At 37.2% G+C, this 19,908-nt stretch overlaps 8 protein-coding genes and 1 pseudogene across 9 annotated transcripts; 3 read left to right on the top strand and 6 right to left on the bottom strand.

Annotated features, from left to right (window-relative positions):
* Positions 1–635: 635 nt before the first annotated feature.
* On the top strand, positions 636–3,522 carry clec-11 (C-type LECtin; the record flags this gene model as incomplete). The annotated part of the gene is made up of 4 exons (NM_060761.2): positions 636–839; positions 902–1,043; positions 1,089–1,220; positions 1,265–3,522. 4 exons carry the CDS (start codon positions 636–638, stop codon positions 2,038–2,040), a joined length of 1,254 nt encoding a protein of 417 aa, NP_493162.1. The 3' UTR covers positions 2,041–3,522.
* Positions 2,543–3,511, bottom strand: C54C8.8 (annotated as a pseudogene). Its single transcript has 3 exons — positions 3,366–3,511; positions 3,085–3,318; positions 2,543–3,013 (listed from the first exon to the last, which is right to left on the bottom strand). Coding segments are annotated over exons 1-3 (851 nt in total).
* Positions 3,523–4,364: 842 nt separating the features above from the next.
* On the bottom strand, positions 4,365–4,613 carry C54C8.12 (Neuropeptide-Like Protein; the record flags this gene model as incomplete). The annotated part of the gene is made up of 1 exon (NM_001025890.6): positions 4,365–4,613. The coding sequence occupies one exon, from the start codon at positions 4,611–4,613 to the stop codon at positions 4,365–4,367; it is 249 nt and encodes an 82-aa protein (NP_001021061.1).
* A 1,099-nt stretch (positions 4,614–5,712) lies between these two features.
* Positions 5,713–6,686, top strand: lys-9 (Glycoside hydrolase family 25 protein; the record flags this gene model as incomplete). The annotated part of the gene is given in 4 exon segments (NM_060760.2): positions 5,713–5,858; positions 5,905–6,148; positions 6,151–6,174; positions 6,429–6,686. Coding segments are annotated over 4 exon segments (672 nt in total).
* An 88-nt stretch (positions 6,687–6,774) lies between these two features.
* On the bottom strand, positions 6,775–8,150 carry glct-5 (Galactosylgalactosylxylosylprotein 3-beta-glucuronosyltransferase; the record flags this gene model as incomplete). Its single annotated transcript, NM_060759.2, has 5 exons — positions 6,775–6,876; positions 6,925–7,181; positions 7,261–7,583; positions 7,630–7,758; positions 8,047–8,150. 5 exons carry the CDS (start codon positions 8,148–8,150, stop codon positions 6,775–6,777), a joined length of 915 nt encoding a protein of 304 aa, NP_493160.2.
* A 1,354-nt stretch (positions 8,151–9,504) lies between these two features.
* On the bottom strand, positions 9,505–11,562 carry C54C8.4 (Nucleotide-diphospho-sugar transferase domain-containing protein). The gene is made up of 7 exons (NM_060758.5): positions 11,271–11,562; positions 11,125–11,210; positions 10,852–11,071; positions 10,501–10,565; positions 10,276–10,443; positions 10,038–10,231; positions 9,505–9,749 (listed from the first exon to the last, which is right to left on the bottom strand). Exons 1-7 carry the CDS (start codon positions 11,527–11,529, stop codon positions 9,542–9,544), a joined length of 1,200 nt encoding a protein of 399 aa, NP_493159.1. The 5' UTR covers positions 11,530–11,562; the 3' UTR covers positions 9,505–9,541.
* A 1,736-nt stretch (positions 11,563–13,298) lies between these two features.
* C54C8.3 (Hexosyltransferase) lies at positions 13,299–14,372 on the top strand (the record flags this gene model as incomplete). The annotated part of the gene is made up of 5 exons (NM_001375232.1): positions 13,299–13,654; positions 13,721–13,920; positions 13,967–14,093; positions 14,147–14,236; positions 14,283–14,372. Exons 1-5 carry the CDS (start codon positions 13,481–13,483, stop codon positions 14,370–14,372), a joined length of 681 nt encoding a protein of 226 aa, NP_001361870.1. The 5' UTR covers positions 13,299–13,480.
* Positions 14,373–15,026: 654 nt separating this feature from the next.
* On the bottom strand, positions 15,027–16,957 carry bgnt-1.8 (B3GNT1, Beta-1,3-N-acetylGucosamiNylTransferase 1, homolog). Its single transcript, NM_060756.3, has 9 exons — positions 16,866–16,957; positions 16,710–16,816; positions 16,332–16,524; positions 15,978–16,282; positions 15,852–15,923; positions 15,685–15,801; positions 15,396–15,489; positions 15,192–15,328; positions 15,027–15,149 (listed from the first exon to the last, which is right to left on the bottom strand). Exons 1-9 carry the CDS (start codon positions 16,950–16,952, stop codon positions 15,071–15,073), a joined length of 1,191 nt encoding a protein of 396 aa, NP_493157.2. The 5' UTR covers positions 16,953–16,957; the 3' UTR covers positions 15,027–15,070.
* Positions 16,958–17,758: 801 nt separating this feature from the next.
* nhr-169 (Nuclear hormone receptor family member nhr-169) lies at positions 17,759–19,240 on the bottom strand (the record flags this gene model as incomplete). The annotated part of the gene is made up of 8 exons (NM_060755.3): positions 17,759–17,864; positions 17,927–18,001; positions 18,048–18,249; positions 18,305–18,528; positions 18,574–18,743; positions 18,804–18,890; positions 18,936–19,154; positions 19,201–19,240. The coding sequence occupies 8 exons, from the start codon at positions 19,238–19,240 to the stop codon at positions 17,811–17,813; spliced, it is 1,071 nt and encodes a 356-aa protein (NP_493156.2). The 3' UTR covers positions 17,759–17,810.
* Between the last annotated feature and the right edge of the window lie 668 nt (positions 19,241–19,908).

Below are 19,908 nucleotides of genomic sequence, written 5' to 3'. Positions count from 1 at the left end.
AAATATCAGAATCATATGGAAAACATATGCACAAAGCTGTAAAAGAAAGCACATTGAAACAATCATATGGTTTTTTTTCCGTTTTACTAGACTCTAAGTTCTGCTGAATAATCTTACAAGATTCATAAGATTTAACATTATATCTTGATCGGCTAACAGTAAAAAACTTTCGAAGGAATACAATCAAACAGTTGGTGAACAATCTTAACATTTCAACGAAAAAACCTGAAAAACTCCATACTTTTAATTCCATTGTCTGGAAACAGTCTGATTTACAGTTAACCTGAAAATTCCAAAACAAGAATTGTCAAAAAATTAAAAACGAAGTTTTATGGATCAATTGAAGTTAAACAATATTTTTTTGACCTCCCGGACTATACATATCTGGTCTAATTGGTCATATTATTTATTTGTCTAGTTATGATTTTATTTATTTTTTCTTCCGGTACACCGGTATCTTGACAAATGAAAATAATTAGTTCAACTCATTTTAGTTTTATTTTTGTTTTTCTGTACTTGTGAGTCTTATCATATGTATTAAAGTTCAAGCGACATCCTTGTTCTCCTTCCGCTGATAGTGAGCTAAGTATATTAATTCAATAATTTTTGATAGCATTCATACTTGTCTTCCCAACATGCGAACGGTTGCTGCTCTGCTTTTTCTTTTTACTTGTCTTGAAAGTTTTGAAAGTTCATCCGCTACTCCCGTCTGCACAAATGGATTCACATTGATTAACAACAAGTGTTTGAAACTTTTAAACACCCCAGTTAACCACAAAGCTGCTGAGATTTCTTGTTCTAGCTTTGGAGCGACACTTGTCACTGTCAAAAATGATCATGTGAGTTGGTTTTTTTTAAAATTATCCTCCCTTATTCAGGATTTCTGAACCAAAGGTTTCAGGACAATCAAGCCATTGCCACTATTGTTGGAAGTTCTACACCACTCGTATGGCTTGGATTATACTGTTTTTCTAGCAACTCTTCACAGTGTTTATGGGATGATGAATCTGGCTCTGCGAGAAGTTACAATAACTTTTCCAGTGGTAAGAGGCTTTCAGTCTTTTGAAAAAAATATTGAAATGGCTCAGGTTTTCCTCTGGTCGCTCTCGGACAGTGTGTTTACTACTCTACGCAAGGAGCATTGACTGGCAAATGGCTCAGCGCGGAGTGTGAGAGCCAGCGCATGGCTTTTGTTTGTGAGCTCCCGACAACATTTGCAGGTAATATGAGGTTTGAATATCGTTTGAATTTTCAAATTTTCCAGATAATTGCCTTCACAACTACAACGGTTACTGTTACACATTCAGCTCGTCACCACAAACATTTATTGGTGCACAAAGTACGTGCGCACAAACCTGTGGAAACCTTGCCTCAGTACATTCCCCAAACGAAAACCGTTATATTACCACTTTTGCCCCACAAGATTATTATTATATCGGAGCAATATGGAAAACTGACTACAGCCTCCGTTGGATGGACGGCTCTGCGTGGGATTACAATAACATTGATCCAATATATCCTAATCGATATAACTATTGTCTGCATATGTCTACGATCACTACTTCTGGATCTGGTTTCTGGTACGGGGACGATTGTAGTCTTAGTAGAAAGTATGTGTGCAAGCGAGAAGCTGGTGTGCCATGCACAACTGTGCCGCCGCCAGTCACTGTAAGACCAAGCTCCACAAACCCTTCAAATTGCAACGCCGGTCTACTGATGTCTCCAGGAGTATTCACTTCTCCCAACTATCCACAAAATTATTTCAATAACGAGAACTGCACTTATCAACTTTCAACACTGGGATCGTACAGGATTACTTTAAAATTTAGCAATTTCCGCACGGAAAGCAATTATGACTTTGTTTCGGTATACGATGGCCCTACAACGAGCTCTCCAAGTTTGGGTCGTTACAGTGGAAACATTGGTTCTTTTTACGTGTCGTCGAGTGAAAATAATATGCTTGTAACGTTCACATCAGATGCAGGAGTCGTTTTCCAAGGATTCACTGCAAGATTTTACTCGGTTGTCCACAGATCTTGAAGATGCTTTTTTTTTAAAGTTTGAGCATTTTTTGTGAATTTATGAAAAAAACAAAAACGCATATTTTTAAACTTCAATTGATCAATAAAAATGTTTTTTATTTTCTCACAATTCTTATTTTGGAATATTATTATTTTGGAATATCTATGTTTGGAATATAAACGTGACGAAAATCAATAGAAACCCCAAAAAATCAAGAATTTAATGATCTCTGTGATTTTTGGCTCAATGAGCTTAATGGAGCACACTCAGCTAAAGCAGAGCTCATTAATATTCATAAAAACTGTTTCGTGTCTTTAAGAAAAACCTTGAAAAAATTAAAAATTTCTTTGTCTGGAAACAGTCTGATTTACAGTTAACCTGAAAACTCCAAAATAAGAATTGTGAGTAAATTTAAAAAAGTTTTATTGATCAATTGAAGTTAAAAAGATATGTTTTGTTATTTTTCATAATACCACAAAATTATCAGTAAAATAAAACTTAAAGAAAAACATCTTCAATTTTACGATCTGTAGACAACCGAGTAAAATCTTGCAGTGAATCCTTGGAAAACGGTTGCTTCATTTGATGTAAACGTTTCAAGCATATTATTTCCACTCGATGTCACGTAAATAGGATTTTGGTACCCATAGAAACGACCCAAACTTGGATAGTTTGTTGTAGGTCCATCGTACACCGAAACAACATCATAATAACCTTCCGTGTGGAAGCTAGTAAAACTCAAATTAATCCTGTACGATCCAAGTGTTGAAAGTTGATAAGTGCAGTTTTCGTTGTTGAAGTAATTTTGTGGATAGTTTGGAGAAGTGAATACTCCAGTAGACATTAGTAGTCCTGCGTTGCAATTTGATGGGTTTGCAGGGTTTGGTGTGACAGTGGCTGGCGGTGGAACAGTTGTGTATTGCACACCAGCTTCTCGCTTGCATACATATTCTCTCCTATAACTACAATCGTCACCGTACCAGAAGCCAGACTGAAAAGAAGTAATCGTCGACAAAAGTAAACAATAGCCATATCGATTTGAATATATTGAATCGATGTTACTGTAATTCCACGCAGAACCGTCCATCCAACGGAGACTGTAGTCAGTTTTCCATACTGCTCCAATATAATAGAAATCTTCTGAGGCGAAAGTGGTAATATAACGGTTTTCATTTGCAGAATGTATTGACGCAAGGCTTCCGCCGCTTTGTGCGCACGTGCTTTGTGCACCAATAAATGTTTGGGCTGACGAGCTGAATGTGTAGCAGTAACCGTTGTAGTTGTAAGAACAGTTATCTGGAATTATCAAACATCAAACGAAAATGAATCAATATCTATACTACCTGCAAAAGTTGTCGGGAGCTCACAAACATAAGCCATGTGTTCGCTCTCACACTCCTCACTTGCACACTCTCACACAGCCACTTGCCAGCCAATGCTCCTTGCGTAGAGTAGTAAACACACTGACCGAGAGCAACAAGAGGAAAACCTGAAATATTTAAATGTTTCTTGTTTGAAAGAAAACTGAAAAAGATCCTACCACTGGAAAAATTATTGTAACCGTTCGCATGTTGGGAAGACTGGTATGATACTTATCAAAATTATTTATATAGTTTCAAGATCGGCGGAAGGAAAAAAAGGATGTTATTTGAATTTTAGAACATATGATAAGAACCTCCAATTCAGCAAAAAATCATGTGCTCCACAGAGCGAAATGGAATGAGTTCACATGGATTTTGAATTTATGATCTGAAATTGCCAATTTAAAAAGTGAACTTTAAACTGCTTCATCGTCTTTCAGTCATCTACAAACTACCATTTGATAACTTTCTCGAGAATCTACACTGTTGCCGTTGTTATAAGTTTTCCTGTTTACTCTGAATAATTAATGCTGGTTTCGTGATCAACAACTAGAGTCTAGGGCGTATACATAAATTGAAAATTTGAACATTTTGAGAAAAATCCGAAATAATTGGTAAAATCGTAGCCTATCTTTTCACCTGATGGCCTAGAGAATAAATATTTTCAATTGTTGTATTTTCCTTCCTAAGAATCTTTATCATGCCTATGTTTCTATTTTTTGGGTCCCAACGCGAAAATCCTCATGGGGTACTGTAGTTTTTGAAACTGTACATTTGTGTGCGAAGTCTTTTTTTTTTCGAAAATTTAATTTTTGCACATATTTTTTCCAAGATTTAAAGCAGTTTATAATTACAAAAGGGTACGCCACAAAAATTCCCGGCGAGATCTGTAGTCTCCGTGGCGTTACCTAAATCTAGATCTGAAATGAAGTATTACACTTTTCTGCATGTACGACTTTATTCAATATTTAGACATGAAAATTAATAAAACCAATTTGAGTGGTAGAATCGGTAGAATCTACGTGGCCCTGCATGTCTGCGAGCTCGTTCCCCAGGGACGTTGTCAACTTGAAAGTTTGGATCCTCACTTTCTCCGAGTGTGTTGACCGGGTGTCCATGGGAGCGAGCCTTGGTGGATATTTCAGTCGGATAGAACTCCGGAATTGGGGATTCCAGAGCAATGACTCCAAAGAAGATAGTGAAGAGGGAGATGAGAATGGGAATCTTCATGCTTTGTTGGGGTTTTGGAGACACTAGAGTAGGTTTTTATATAATTTTTTTGTTTTTATTGGTTTTTGCAATTTTTTCTTTGAAAAACAAAGTTTCAAAACAAAATCGTGTTGATCAAAATATCAGAATCATATGGAAAACATATGCACAAAGCTTTAAGAGAAAGTACATTGAAACGATCATATGTATGTTTATTTTTCGTTTCACTAGACTCTATGTTCTGCTGAATTAGCCGACAAGGTTCTTAAGACTCAACATCATATTTTGATCGGCTAACAGTAACGAAACTTCAAGAGTTTTTGAGCAGTTGCGCTCCTAGTTGTAAGGCTCCTAAAACACCACCGAGATGCCTGACACAGTTGAGTCTTCTTCCCAATTCAAAAAGTCACAAGTTTGTAATTTTCCAACAAACAATACACTATCAGGAGTACAAATTCCTTCAACTGATAACACATTCGTTCCGTTCGTAAAACTCTTCTCTGAACAAAGATCTGTGATAACGAGAGGATGTTCCCAATCCATCTAGCTGGAAAACTGAGATCAAACAGCTCTGGCAGTTTCTAGAAAAAAACGCAGCGTTATGTATATGTACTAAAAATTTCTTACTCTGGTGGGTACTATGTAGTAATTTTCTTATAACTGTCGTATAAACTGTAAAAACAAGAACTGACAGAGCAACTCACTTGAAAGTGGCAGGGCAACCTATGAGCTGAGCATCTTCGAGGAATCGTCGTGTTCTACCACGACTAGCGGTAACGAGACCTCAAGAGTCTTAGGGAAACTGAAAATCATTACGAAGGCACCGCCAAGAAGCCTGGCTCTGGTAATCAAAATTTGAGTTTTACTCCCAGTTCGAAAAAGTCACAAGTTTGTGATTTTCCAACAAACAATATACTATCAGGAGTTCAAATTCCTTTAACTGATAACAAATTCGTTCCGCTCGTAAAACTCCTCTCAGAACAAAGATCTTTGATAAGGAGAGGATGTTCCCGATCCACGTCGCTGAAAAACTGCCACAATGGAATTTACTGATAACAGGGCATCACTGCACTTCGTATAAATATGAGAGCCACTTTCATCCACCACCAATCATCTCAAGATGCTTGCTAAAGTTTTTCACCTTCTAGCCTCCGTGCTCTCAATTAGCTGTGCCAATTACCATAAGGCAGTAGATGTGCCACAGGATATCACTCAAGATGAGGGCCACTGTCTCTGGAAAGACAACAACGATATTACCTTTATTAAGTAAGTTAATAGTTATTGTAATCAAATCGACAAGTATTCACTGCAGTACCCTAACATCGTCCGGACTATTCGACAGCACTGCTCCAAGGGTGTTCAAAAACCTTGTCAACTACGGAGGCGATATGTGGTTCTACATGAAGCCGTATCCATCAAATGGGAAATCCGGATCTCAGCAAATGGAAAATGTGTATCAGGGATTGAAAAGTGCTCAGATTAAGTTTTCACACATCACAGTTCATATCGGTGACCCACAACTTTGGTCCAGCGGTTCGGATGCCAACACAATTTCATGAAGGATCTAATCCAACGTGCTGATGTAAGTGTTACTTGTTAAAAAAAGTGTTGTGCAATCCTCCCAGGGACTTCTTATTAGTATTTGTCAACTGAACTTGTTTAACTGGAAGATAATCACAGCAGTTAGCAATAGGATTGTTAGGCAAACAATGCTTTAAGGTCTCAAGATTAGACTTTTTCTCATCTAGTTCGTTTTTGATCTACCAATTTTTTCCAACGGTCAATACAACATTACACCACAGCTAGCTAGGAACAAATCTACCTTCAACTTTCCAGCAACACGGAATCTCTGTTCAATTCTTCACTTCTCAATCCAACTGGCACTCGATCACCAACAACAACCGTAGCTTCTCGAGCTATAAACTCTGGTGGGCACATACCAATGGAGCAGGAAATGGTGGAGCCACTTCACCAAACTTCGAAGGCTTTGTTTCATTCGGCGGATGGACATCAAGCAGTCTCGTTGGAAAAGAGTATGCTCGGCAAGTGCAGGAGTGCGGAGTTACCGTTAATAAATATGTGTATGTGAAGTAAAAATTACAATTTTCGTTCTGTTAGGGCCATTCTATCATTTTGTTGAAAGAATAAACAAATATAAATTTAAAAAAAAAACAAATTCAATTCAATATTCCACAAAATAGCCCAGCGAATCGATTGGCTCATCGCGTTGTTCAATTTCCGGGGGACTCGTTTTGGTATGCCACACCATTATATCCTGGACCTTCTATAAAAAACAATTTTATTCATCAAGCTTCAAATAACTTCCACAAACCGTCGCATCATAGCCAAATGGCTTGATATCCTCTAGATCCAAGCCTATATCCTCAATAAGACACGTTTCCGGAGCGCCCTCTCCTCGTTTGCAGTCTTTACCGAATACTGCGTCGGAGTTTAGGATGTATTTCAGGTTGATCGCAAAGCCTGCCATGTCTACTGCAAATCGTCGGTTAGGGCTCCATCGGACGTTGAATCCAGTCACTTTGTGGTTGACGACTTTGGGAGCTTCTACGATGGCTCCACCGACAAGGCCTGAAAATTGGCACTACAGGTAAAATGAGCAGTTTTATGATAAAGGTGGAAATTTTGAAGTAGTGAAGCACCAACTCACCAACAGCCCAAACTCCCAAAGTATTCACATTCCTAATGTAATCAGTAAATAGCCTCACATCATACGCATTATCATCATCGGCAAAGTACACAACTGCATCATGCTCCCTCAGAATTTTCGACCAGGACGATCGAATGTACCTCAACGCCATCGTTCGCTGATACCACCCACGCGTTGGGTATCCCTTTGCAGTCTTGTGGGCCATGTAGGTATACGATAGGTTGGTTTTTTCTAGTAATTCTCGAACGGCTGGCACGATTCCATAACCATCCTCTACCACGATCCAGTGCAAGTTCTTTACGTGGGCCAGGGTGTTGGCTAGGCTGGAATTTTTTTGGAATTTCGTATAGAAAAGTGTGGGGAACTAACCGTATCATGTCAGGCAGTCTTGTGATCCGTTTGTAAGTTGGCGTGACTACAATGATGGTTCGATTTGAAGCGTCAGAATTTTTGCTTGATGGTTCCATTATTTTTCTTGTGAAACTTGGATTTGCTGTCCTGAACGTGAAGTATTTTGAATTTGGTTAGAAGCTTATATCTCTAAAAGTCATTGCCTCCTCAAATGTAGGGCTTCCATGCAGGTTCGCCAGCCTTCCGAGGACCTCCGTTTGTGTCAAACATAAAAAGTGTCTAACTCTGCGAAACACTAGACCTCTACCTTCTAGCCAAGTCGCAGAGAAGGGGCGAGAGACCAGTGTGATGCGCGGCAGGTGTCAGGCAGGCGCCAGGTTCTTACTGCGCCTTCCTCCATCTCTAAGGTTCTATAATCAAAATTCAAAAACTCACAGATCCAAATAAAGCTTTACTAGAATAATGAAAAAGAATAACCCCAAAAGTATTGCTTGGGCATTGTAAGGTCGATGTCTCAAATTCCAAGATAGCTTTATCATTTTCTGAATTTTCGTTGGAATATATGCGTAGAAAAAATATTTATTTGAATGGAAGGAACAGAAAGAAGCACAGTTGTGATCTTAATCATGATTTTTGGACTTCTAAAGACTCTCTAGATTCTGAAGATCGCAAAGTGCAGGCGTGTATCGGTTAGCCAATTTTCAATGGATAACCATCATCTCCGTAAGGAAACATGTAATCTTAGGCCTGATCTTAGCTGTAGAAGCCCAAACTAGCCCGAAAATCGAGCGCTTTGATCAATGTAACAGGCTTAGTGTTTTCTTTTCGGCTAACAATTGAAACGTTTTATTATATTTTTCAACGCAAATTTTCAAATTTGATCTCAATGTCCCAAGTTGGTTCCTGTATTATTAACTGTATTAACAATTTCTGTATTATTTTTGACATTTACATAGCTTTGTATTTTGATCATATTTCTTCGCTTCTTGACTTGACATCCATAAAAATCTTAAATAAAAAATCTTATAGGCCGACGTTGAGCCTTATACACTCATTAGATCGATTTTTCAAATTCGGTGTCGAAAACAAATTAATAGAGTTTTCAGGGAGCGGTTCACTGAACTGTTTTGTTGATTCTATTTATTAACTAGGTGTCTTCAGGAATGCGGCCGTCTTCCAATATGCTAGATACAATCTCCAGACACTGAACATTTTCTACGAAAGAATGGCGAGCTAGGAAATCTACAAATTGGCTGATATTGAATAAACATTTGCTATGCTATTGAAATATCTTTAATCCCGTGATGTTTTCCATGTTTTCACTGAAAATCAAGAATCTGTAACACTTTTTGCGACTGTGCATGATATACATGAGAGATATAATCTCAAACATGCCTCAAAAATCTCAAACATGCCATGGAGGCACGAAGAAGCGCAAAAATTCTCGGAAAGTCACATTATAATGGAGCTCCACTCCACCAGACACAATAGAATTAAAGCTCAATTGAAACTACTGTATAGACTGTTAACAGGCACCTCTCATTTTTCTAACCTTAGACAATTTGTTACTTTCTCTAGTTCTAATAGGCACCCAATGATTTTAGTTAGGAAGGACAAATGCTCCACGCATTTCTTTGCTCATATCATCCCAGTCTGGAACAATTTGTTCAAAAATGTTACGGTTTTTATGTCCCCATATCAGTTCTGTGAATTTATTGATCTCAACATCCCCCGGTTATAACTACACTTTTACCTCCATTTTCGTATTTCTCCCCGTTTCACCTGTTCCCTATTATCTTTTTTTTTAACTTTTACTCGAGTTGAACTCTTTTAGGGTTCGTCTCGTTTTATTTGTTTATTTCTCTTCTTTTAGTTAAATAAACTCAAATTCAATTCAATTAGAGACACGATTTTATACTCATAGAAATTATTATTCATTCAAGAAATACAGTGGATAATCACTTTTCCAAACATGCGACTGATAAATGTACCACCAGAAGCTGTTCGTGATAACTTTATACAGTCGATAGAAGTAGTTGACTTTTCTCGCCGCACTTATCACATCTTCCTGCTGCAACACGACCTCTACAGTTTCTCTTGATGCAATCAAACTTGGGTTGTAGTACCATGTAGTGTTTCTGAAAAGGCAAAATATGAAACAAAGTTGCAAAAAACGTGAAGCAACGAAAAAACGAAAAGTAGTGAGAAAATATTCAAAGGCCAGCTGTACTCCAGGGAGCTTTTGGAGCAATTAAGTGGATGTGTAGTCATTTTGTATAAAATATGATTTGGGTTTCGGATATTGTACGTCTCCAAAATGGTCTAGGCGCCTAGACCATTTTGGAGACGTATCCAGCTTTGACCCAAATGGGCCCAGTGAAAACGTGACGTTTTGTGAAAGCGGCAGATTTTGGACTATAACTTACCCCATGCTGCACTTCTCCATATCAAAGCTTCCCAAAAACGGAGAATACCAAATCAATTCACTCATCGCTCCAGCCTTGACAACTCCGGCGGGTGTCGGCGCAAGTTGACGCATCTTCCATCCGTGCAGCATAAAATCTCGCTCAGGACTCCAAACGCCGCCGGTGATCCAGTCGTCACGAGCAAATCCAGTGCCCTGAAAATTCAAGATCATGGACACTGAGCACAAGCTGAACTAACCTTTCTTAAGATCCTAATCTTGTCAAAATCGATTGAAGCGCCAAAAATTGCTCTGATGCAATGTGTGTATGCAAATTGGTCAACGATATTCCAAGAGTTCTCCCAAGCGATTCGGCAAACGTCAATGTCGATTTGATTGTGCGGGAACAATTTTTCGGCAAGGAAAATCTGAAATTCAGGAGGTGATCTGGTCTAAAACCAACAGTGATAAAATCGTTGACTCACATGTAGTGCACCATTTTCTGATCCGTGTGAGCTATTCGGCAGCTTTCTTTCGTACTCGGCAAACTCTGAATATCAGTTGTTTATTTTATGCAGTAGGTAAACAAATGTGTTTGGTCACTTATTACGCCTGCCAAAAATGGACCTACCAATTCTTAGAAGATAGCTATGTCTGACCAAACTTCTGATCAAATCATGATGTCCTTAGTTTTATACTTTTTGACTAACTTTGACTATAATTTTGAGAAATACATGCTTAAGGCTTACACAACAAACAAAATCATCAGATCTAGGAAACCCTGAAATCACATCCGAAGCCTGGTCTACTCAATTTACTGCAGCTGGCGCACTCACCGTTCAGTAACGTTATAGCATATTCGGTGTTCTTCACAATATAACACATAGCAACTTCTGGAGCAAAATGGCGATCGTAGAACACAATATCTGAACTTTCAGTCATATACTCCTGAATCCTCCGTTTGGGATTCACAATTCCCATGTCGCCATCAATATGAACGACGGCTTCATAGTCAACCAAGATTTTCGCCAGAACACAGTGCCGGCGGAAAATGTTCTGAAATTCCGAGTATTGATTGATAGAGTATGTATAATAGTTAACTAACTTACTATTTTGATATGATCGCATCCAAAATTAGAATCATTGGTGAGAACGAATTCATAGCCGTGAGCTTTTGCGTAGCACTCCACACTATCTGAAATGATAATTTTGAAGGAAAAAGGCAAAAATCCAAAAACAATGAAAAAATAGATACCGATTGCAATTTGATAATAGCTCCGATCATGAGATTTTGAAAGAATAATCACTATTGCAATATTTTCAGATGAAATATTCAGACCCCCTCCAGCCTCAATTATCGGATACGGCTGATATTTCTGAGGACGTCTTTCATTCAGCAGGTTTTTGATATTGCTTCCAGTAAAAAGTAAATAGTTTAGAATACTAAATGTTGAATATATAACAAAGCATGATAGTAGAAGCTTAATTGTGAGTTTGCAATGAGGATTTGACATGTTTCAAAGGCTTTTCTGGGTTCTAACACAAAGGAAGTTTTTAGGGCAGACATCCAGATCGAAAGTAGATAGGAGCAAGTGAAAGCGAGATATAGGGCGACATGGCGGGTCACTGTTTCGGTAAACGTTTGAATGTGTGAGTCTCGGTTAAAGTGGTGTTGGAAATTCAAATTTTTAATAAAGAGAAAATATGCAGAGTGTAAGCCAGTAAGCCACTAGGGTCAATAGTTTAAGGTTTAATACCATACTATCAGTCAAATTAATAGGAGTTTACAAAAACATGCAAAGAAAATCCAAAATTTAAAATTATGTTCTTGTGACTAGGTCCGGTATGGCAGCAACACAAGGAAAATTCAAAAAAAAATCCAAAAAGTTGGAGAAAATTTTATACGAAGCTAATTTTTACTTTTTACTGTTTTTACTTGAATTTTAACATTTATTTGAAAATTTTATTGTTCGACAATTAAAATAAGGAAACGCCCAGTAGTGAAACTTTAGATGAAGCTTTTAAATTCTTGAAAATTGATGTTCTTAAAGCCAAGAATTACTTGAAATTTCTCGAAATCGCTTGAATACTTGGTCTTGGTCACTAAAAGCAACCTTTCAAATATGGACCAAAAAGCCTGAACCATTTTGCTCTGAGCAATTGGCAAGGATCGGTTAAAATAGCAAATATCTAAGCCCAAGTCAGTGCTCATAATAATTCAGTCGAAAAATCAATTTTGGTAGCGAATGGTGTTGTTCAAGCAGACACTGACCTATTTCTGAAAGATCTTATCGTGGACACAGACGCACTCTACCTACTTCAACGCTCTACGTACATTCAAATGGCCCAGCCCTAAATGACAAAATACGGTTTCAATACACCGAATATAACTGTAAGAATGTTCATATAACTTTTCTAAATGTTTTAATGATTTCCTAAATTTGCGAAACAAATTCGAAAAGGCCAAATCGTTTATTTTCCTTCGAAACACAGTTTGTCAATTTTCAGACATTTTCCGTAAAGATAAGTGAAAGTTTAGGAGCTTCCTGAAAATGTAGTATTTTTCAGAGCTTTTACAGATTTTATATAGTGCTGTGCGGAACTCAAAAAGTGTCGGGAGCTACGAAACATATATCTATGGAACCATATGGTGCTATCACCAAGCCTCTTATAATTCTAAATTGTAGAAAAGATGCAGGTGTCAGGCACACACCAGGTTCTGCCTCTCTTGGTAGACCACCTAAAACTTTACAAGAATAGTCCCAAGACATAAAACAAAGCTCCACCATTTTCATAAGCTTAATGGAGATTTTATTAAAGGTACATAAAATGAATGATGATGTGATAATTTTAGTCAGGATTTTGGGCTTCCAGAGACTCTTTGTTTTCTCTGGATTCTGATCGCGATGTTCTTGTCAAGCGCCTCTATTAGCCAATTTTCCATAGATAACCATCTCTATACAATAATCTTGAACCTGATCTTGTATGTGGAAGCCCAAACTAGCCTAAAATTCGAGTGTCTATTTTAATGTAACACGCTTTGTATTTTTCCTCTGCTATTATATAAAGCTTCCTATCGACAAATTTCCAAACTTCATCTCAATGCCCCGACCCAAATTGTTTCCTGTCTTGCTGGCAATTTCTGTTTTTTTTTTGTGAGGACAATTCAAGATTCAAGAACAAATCGTAATTTTTGGGTTTACAGGTTTTCAAAGTCTCAGAAATTATACTTCAGGAATTGCAAGGGAAAATTGCACAAGGAATGGGTGGCTGGATAACTCAACATCACCTGAAACTCAAGATTTTGGCTCGGAATTTGTGATTTCATTCGCAGATATTCACAGGAACTATAGCTGGCTCTACCTTCCTGAGATTGAAGAGACAAGTCAAGAAAAGGATATTCTAATAATAGTCGCTTCGAGGACAGATAGCTATGCTCGGAGGAATATTTTGCGGCAGACCTGGATGAGTAAAGCTAACAGCGAAATTGTAGCAAATGGGAGAATGAAGCCGTTGTTCTTGGTTGGATTGACGCCCGGTGAATATAAAATGAAGAAAATGGTCATGCAAGAGGCAAAGCTCTACGGGGACATTATCGTCGTTGACATGAATGATAATTACGAAGAGCTCACCTATAAGGTAAGTTATTGAAGTTTTTTGCTCAAGTGTAGAATGAAGCTGAGAAAATCCTTTACTATCTTTCAGTCGCTGGCGATCCTTCTCTACGGAGTCAGCAAAGCTCCACGGTACCAGATGATTGGGAAAATCGACGAAGACGTCATGTTCTTCCCGGATAAGCTTACAGAGCTCTACGATCAAGGTTTCATAGATGCCACTCCACTTAGAATTTACGGTTTAAAAATGCAGTCCGGAGCTAACATTTTCCGTGACAAGACACATCGATGGTAAGTCTACTCATTTTTCGAAGTATCGCTCATTTTCCAAGTTTAGGTATGTCCCGGAGTCTTCCTACTCTTGCTCCAAATTCCCCGAGTATGTCTCGGGAATGTTGTATATGGTCACTTGGGAGGCTGCTCAGCAGATCATCAAGTCTACCAAGTATCGAGATTTTATTCAAGTGGGTTCCTCGGGTTCCTGCTTAAAATTTGATTTAAAAATTCAATGCTACAGGTAGAAGACGTATTTCTCACTGGAATTCTCGCGGAGGACCTTGGAATTTCTGTCAAAAACTTGCCGGAATTCTACAAGTACCCTAGTGACGTTGGTTTTTTTTCATTTTGAAATAATCAATAACTAAAAAATTTAGATCGAAGAATCCAATCCAGGAGACGTAATAGCATGGCACACCGACAAAGATGATATTCCATACTTGAAATTTTTGATGAAATACGAATGAGATACGAAAAAGAAGAAGCCGAAACAACAATGATGGCTCCTGCACAGTTTTCATAATAATTTTTAAAATTTTCATAATAAAAAAAGTAAAAAATTGTTTACGAATAACTGTTTTGGTAATTGAATTCACTGAAAAAATTTCAGCTTTTCCTAGAAAATCCTAGAAGATCCTAGAGAGTTTATCCAGAATCTTGGACCTCATAGTCTCCGAGATATCTTTGAATTCCTAAAATATAAAATTAAAAAAGCGGTCACGTTTGAATTTTTAAAAGTTTTTCAATCAAAGATTTTCGTAATTTTTGCCAGGACCCCCGTAAATGCTGCCACCATAAATTGAATTTCTGTGAGCAAATATATATTTTTTTCTGATGAGCAAAAATCGAGAAATCGCAAGGTCTATAATTTGCTCCCCAGTTCGCTAGACCTCTGAATTATTGATCTTCCACGATTTTGAAGTTTGCAGGTGCTAGTCGAGCGTCTCATTAGCCAATTTTCAGTGGATAACCATCTCCGCCACTGTTCCACAATGGGAAAAGCCAATAATCTTGGACATGATCTTGGCTATAGAAGTCCAAAATTGCCCAAAATCGTGCTTGTTTTTCTATTCACAATCTTGCCAATTTTTTTGTATTGATAATAATCGGTATACTCTTACTTTACACTCTCTCAAAAACTTTTTATTATGTCAGTAATGAGTATTTATAACAAAAACTGCCCACATCGTTTCATGGTATCCGGGTATTTCCTGTCAATTTCAGTGACATATCGAGAAAGCGTCCTATAAATGTTATGTACGTTTGTATGGTCTAACTTTCCATACCTCAATCTTCCTTGCCGTTTTGTGTGAGCAGTCACAACCTTCGAGTACATGGTATCATCTTCTTTGATTCCTTTATGAACATTGAACACATGAGAGAGCAAATTGAAGGTGTAGTTTGCACGGCATAACTTGTAGATCTGAAAGAGAAAGGTGTTTGTGCCTACACCGATCTTCTGGCAAAGTTAACTAGAGCTTCTGACTAACCAAAGACTGCATATCCTTGACTCGCGAAGGAAAATACTCTACATTATATGGATCGTTGCGGTGAAGAATGATTTGAACTTCCCAATCATTTCCACTGAAAATTTTTCAAAATTATAATACATGATTAAAATCACGTGGTGTCAGAGTGTCCCAATTGGATTGATCTACGTTGATCTACAAAAAATGCGTGTTGGCGTCACATTTTTTGGGCAAAAAATTCCCGCATTTTTTGTAGATCAAACCGTAATGGGAGAGCCTGGCACTACGTGTGAAATGGAAAAGAACCTACGTGTATGGAATCTCCCATGCCACCACATCATTAGAGGCGTGAGATCTTTCGAACCATTCCATCAAGTTGGGAATTTGATGACCAACGAAAAAGAATTTGTGATGGAACTGGAATGTTCTGAAACTTTTTGTGGATTGCTGATTGATCTATAAATACTAATTTCTCACTTATGATTTTCAATTCCCTCCTCAAGATCCCCAAAGCTCATTGGTAGCTCATTTTCGTTGGTCTCGAAACGTCTGAAACCCAACATTACTTTGAAAATGTCCTGTAATCTTGATAATCAGGCTCACCTAACAACCAACACTTGCTTATTCTTCCCATCAATCATCCGATTTGCGATTGGTTTTACCATCTTTGCAAAGTTGGTGCTCATCATCATATCTGTATCGATTATCAAGTGTAAATCCGACTTTGCTCCGCGCCGAGCAATATTTCTCATTAGGTTTATCGGGTAGATTTGAAAAGAGTCCTCAATTTCCTCAAGGAGCTGCTTGCTTTTCTGTAAAAATGTGGCACAATCCTGATACCCAAGAACTTGAATCATTGGGCATTCGGATTGAGATGGTGAGATTCGGAATGCAAAGTGGACAGTCATCTGGAAGAAGTCATCTGTCATCTGGAAGATCTTAAATTTCCATTATTACCTGTCTTTTAAAAGCTGCATCACATTTATGTAGCATGGAAATATAATTCAGGGCCTTTTGGGAATGAAAATCTACGAATAGACCAAATGAAATAGGCCCATCCCAGTTCAAAGGCTTATTCCCCAATAGTTGCAAAACTTCTGGAGTGCCATGAATAGCAAGAGTTACTGGTTCCAAGCCGTCTTCTCGGAATCTGTAAATTTGTCGAGATCAACTATACTCAGAGCAGGAGTGCGCAGAAATTGTCGTTCGGCAATAGAATTTTCGGCAATTTCGGCACTTTACCGAAATTGCCGATTGCCGAAACTGGCAATTGACGAAATTGCCGATTGCCAGCAAAAAGCGTTGTATATTTACGTTTCGGACCATTCCACTTACGTATCTTCGGCCTCCAGGAAGTTATAACCAACACAAAACTGCTCGTCGTGCATCACCGTCGTGACATTTCTCTGGATCACCAGGATTTCTTCCAGAAAATCGCTTTGCTGGAGTTATTTTTTCAAAAAATTGAAATAAAAAAAATAATAAAACTACCTTTGAATCCGAGAAAAGCCAGAAAATGAAAACTAGCAATGCCAAAAGTAAGGGAAATATTTTTAATTTTGACGGAAAGATCCTCATTGGCAGTTTGAGAAGAGAGATTGACGATTAGGGACGACACAAATTCAAACGACAAAAGCACGGGCAGAACGGGTTTTTCTTTTTTCCGTTATCTATTTTCAGGAATACCTCCCAAAATATCCACCGCGTGCCACATTTTCCTTAAGTACACTCCTCGAGTTGAAAAATGTGAAAATTTGTTGCAGAATATACAGAGTGGACCATAATTATAGGCACACATTCGTTATATACAGTTAAAGTCAGGAGTGAGCGGCAAACGATTTTTCCGGCAAATTGGCAGATTGGCAAATTGCCGGAATTGAAATTTCCTGCAAATCGTCAATCGGTAAATTGCCAATTTGGCAGAAAAAACGGCAAATGCCGAAAATGTTCGGCAAATAGTGGTTTTGCACATTTTTTTTTGGAAATTTCAAAATTCCGATTTTAATTGGCAAAATTGTACGCATCCTATAAATGGTGCTTCATTTATTTTGAAAAGTAAGCAGATTCTTTGGAAATATCTATAGAAAAAAAGAAAACATTTAAAAAAAGGACAGTTATAAGTGTTTCAATTTTATAAAAAAATCCCCTCTAAAAACTTCCGGCAAATTGATGTTCGGCAAATCGACAATTTGCCGAAAATTTATCAAATTTCCGGCAAATTGGCAAACCGGCATTTTTCCGATTTGCCGAATTTGTCGATCAAAAAATTTGCCGAATGGCAATCCCGCTCACTCCTGCTTCAAATGTGCATTCGAGAACCTGTAGACATTTTAAATATCTCTTCAAAGACCGATAACAGTAGCTGAAGCTGATTTCTATAGAAAAAACCATTTATCAACAAATTAAAAAAAAAAAAGCAAAACAATATGAAAATTTTCAAAATGGAAGTCCCATGTGCAAATATAGTTTTGCCATGTCGTGGTACATTTGCTGAAAATAAAACCATTATAAACAAATTTTTCCTATGATATATATATATATATACAACTCACAAAAACTGAAGATACCAGCAACGTAATTTCACCGACTCGAATTGCAATTTCCATTGAGTCCAGCAAAGTATAAGTCTGAAAAATTCCACTAGTTACAAACGTCGAAGTCTATTGAACATACCTGATAGTAACTGATTAATGCTTTTGTAACACCTTCATAATGCTCTTGTGCAACAATTTTCATGGCTCTGCTCGTCTCATGGTATACCAATTTCCAGATGCAAATTGCTTTGAATGCTGTGAATTCAAAGATATTAAATTTCAACCGAGAAAGGGAAATAAGCAGGGTTGATTTGACTTGACCTATGAATTCCATTAATTTTCTGAAATATGTAACGTATTATTTTGTGCATGTATAAGACCAAGATTTTTACTTACATGTCAAATTTTTCAGTATCATTTGAAAAATCATTTGAGAACCAATATTTCCATGTAGATTCAATCCAAATATTTGAAAATTGGAAATATTTCCGAAGAATCAGAATATCCCGATTATCAAGTAAATCAACTCCAGGACAAGTTCTGCATGTTTCCGCTGCAACCTTACTTTGGTAGCTGACTATTTCAAATAATTCTTCTTTTGTCCTAATATTCAATGTGTTCTGGAAATTAACAATTTACTCACTAAACTATTTGAAAAGGGATACCATATAAAATTGCTTCCCATGTGAAACTTGCTCGACGTAATATTTCAGAAGACTGCTAGGAGTTGTCTTTAATATCTTGCTCACATCCATTTCATCGTTAATCGGTAATTCAGTAAGTGGAGATAAACTCAAACGATTTTCCAATCTGTTTTGATTTGACGAAACAAAAGCTGCAAAAAAATTTGAACTGACTAGAGACCCTTAAAATTAATAAAATTCATTTCGCTTACCTCTAACAACTCCCTGATTTCCAGTTTCATTCCTTCTGTTCAATATGTACAGTGGGATATTGTTAAGATTTTTTCTCTCTTTAACTACTGAAATTAACAACTAGGTAGATCAAAATTAATAAAAATACTTACAGCTCCTTTTCATTCCAGCAATTTTGACACAAGACTCGAATCTACAAGCTCTGCAATTCTTCCTCATTCCCTTGCATTGATTATCTTTTTTGCACAAGTAGTGAATATTCAGGGCTACAGTTCTTCGGAAAAACGAGGCACACGCACTACACACAAGACCGCCAAAGTGAGGTGCAATCAGGCTGGAAAAGTTGCACACAGAGCAAATAGGGTCAGTTGCTGAAAGTGGTATATTCAAAAATTTTAAAAATTAAAATATACTTACATTCTCTAAAAGGCATTTCCAAGGAAGTGGAAAGTTTCATATTCTGGTGAAGTCAGAGTATATATCCTTGTAATGCCGACTCTGTGATGTTCGGGGGTGCAGAGATCGTATCAATCATATTGAAAGACGACCCACTCCTGAAGTTTCCTAGTTCACAGATCTATATCTTTTACAGTGAAATCTTATGAAAAGTTCATGGAGACCAAAAAAAAAATTTATTATCATATGCACATGACTGATAATTCACGAATTTCAATTATTTTTTTGTCACTATTACTGAAATGCTATTACGGTCAATTGCAAAGTTTCCAAATAAATTGTGTCGAAAACACTAAAAACCCAAAAAATCGAAAAAAAAATTTAGGAAATTAAAATAAAATTATTTAAAAAAAATCAAAGTTTGTGGAAAAAAAGTTCGTAAAAAATGAGATGAAAAGAAATAATTTTTCTAGAAAAAAAATAAATGACCGAAATCTTCCTATTATCCGAAAAATAGAAATTTTCCGAATTTTCGAAAAAAAAACGGTACATCAAAAAATGAAAAATCGAAAAACTTTTCTGAATTTGCTCACCTTAATGGGGTTATTCATGTGATGTTGAAAAATCCAAACATGTATTAATATTAAAATACATTTTCCCCCTTTATGGCATTTTTTGAAATTTTTCTGAATTTTTCTACATTGTCCGTCACCCGACAATGCGGAAAAA

This window comes from Caenorhabditis elegans, chromosome I (assembly GCF_000002985.6).
Source record: "Caenorhabditis elegans chromosome I".
Lineage (NCBI taxonomy): Eukaryota > Metazoa > Nematoda > Chromadorea > Rhabditida > Rhabditidae > Caenorhabditis > Caenorhabditis elegans.
This window is presented reverse-complemented; position numbering and strand designations above follow the sequence as displayed.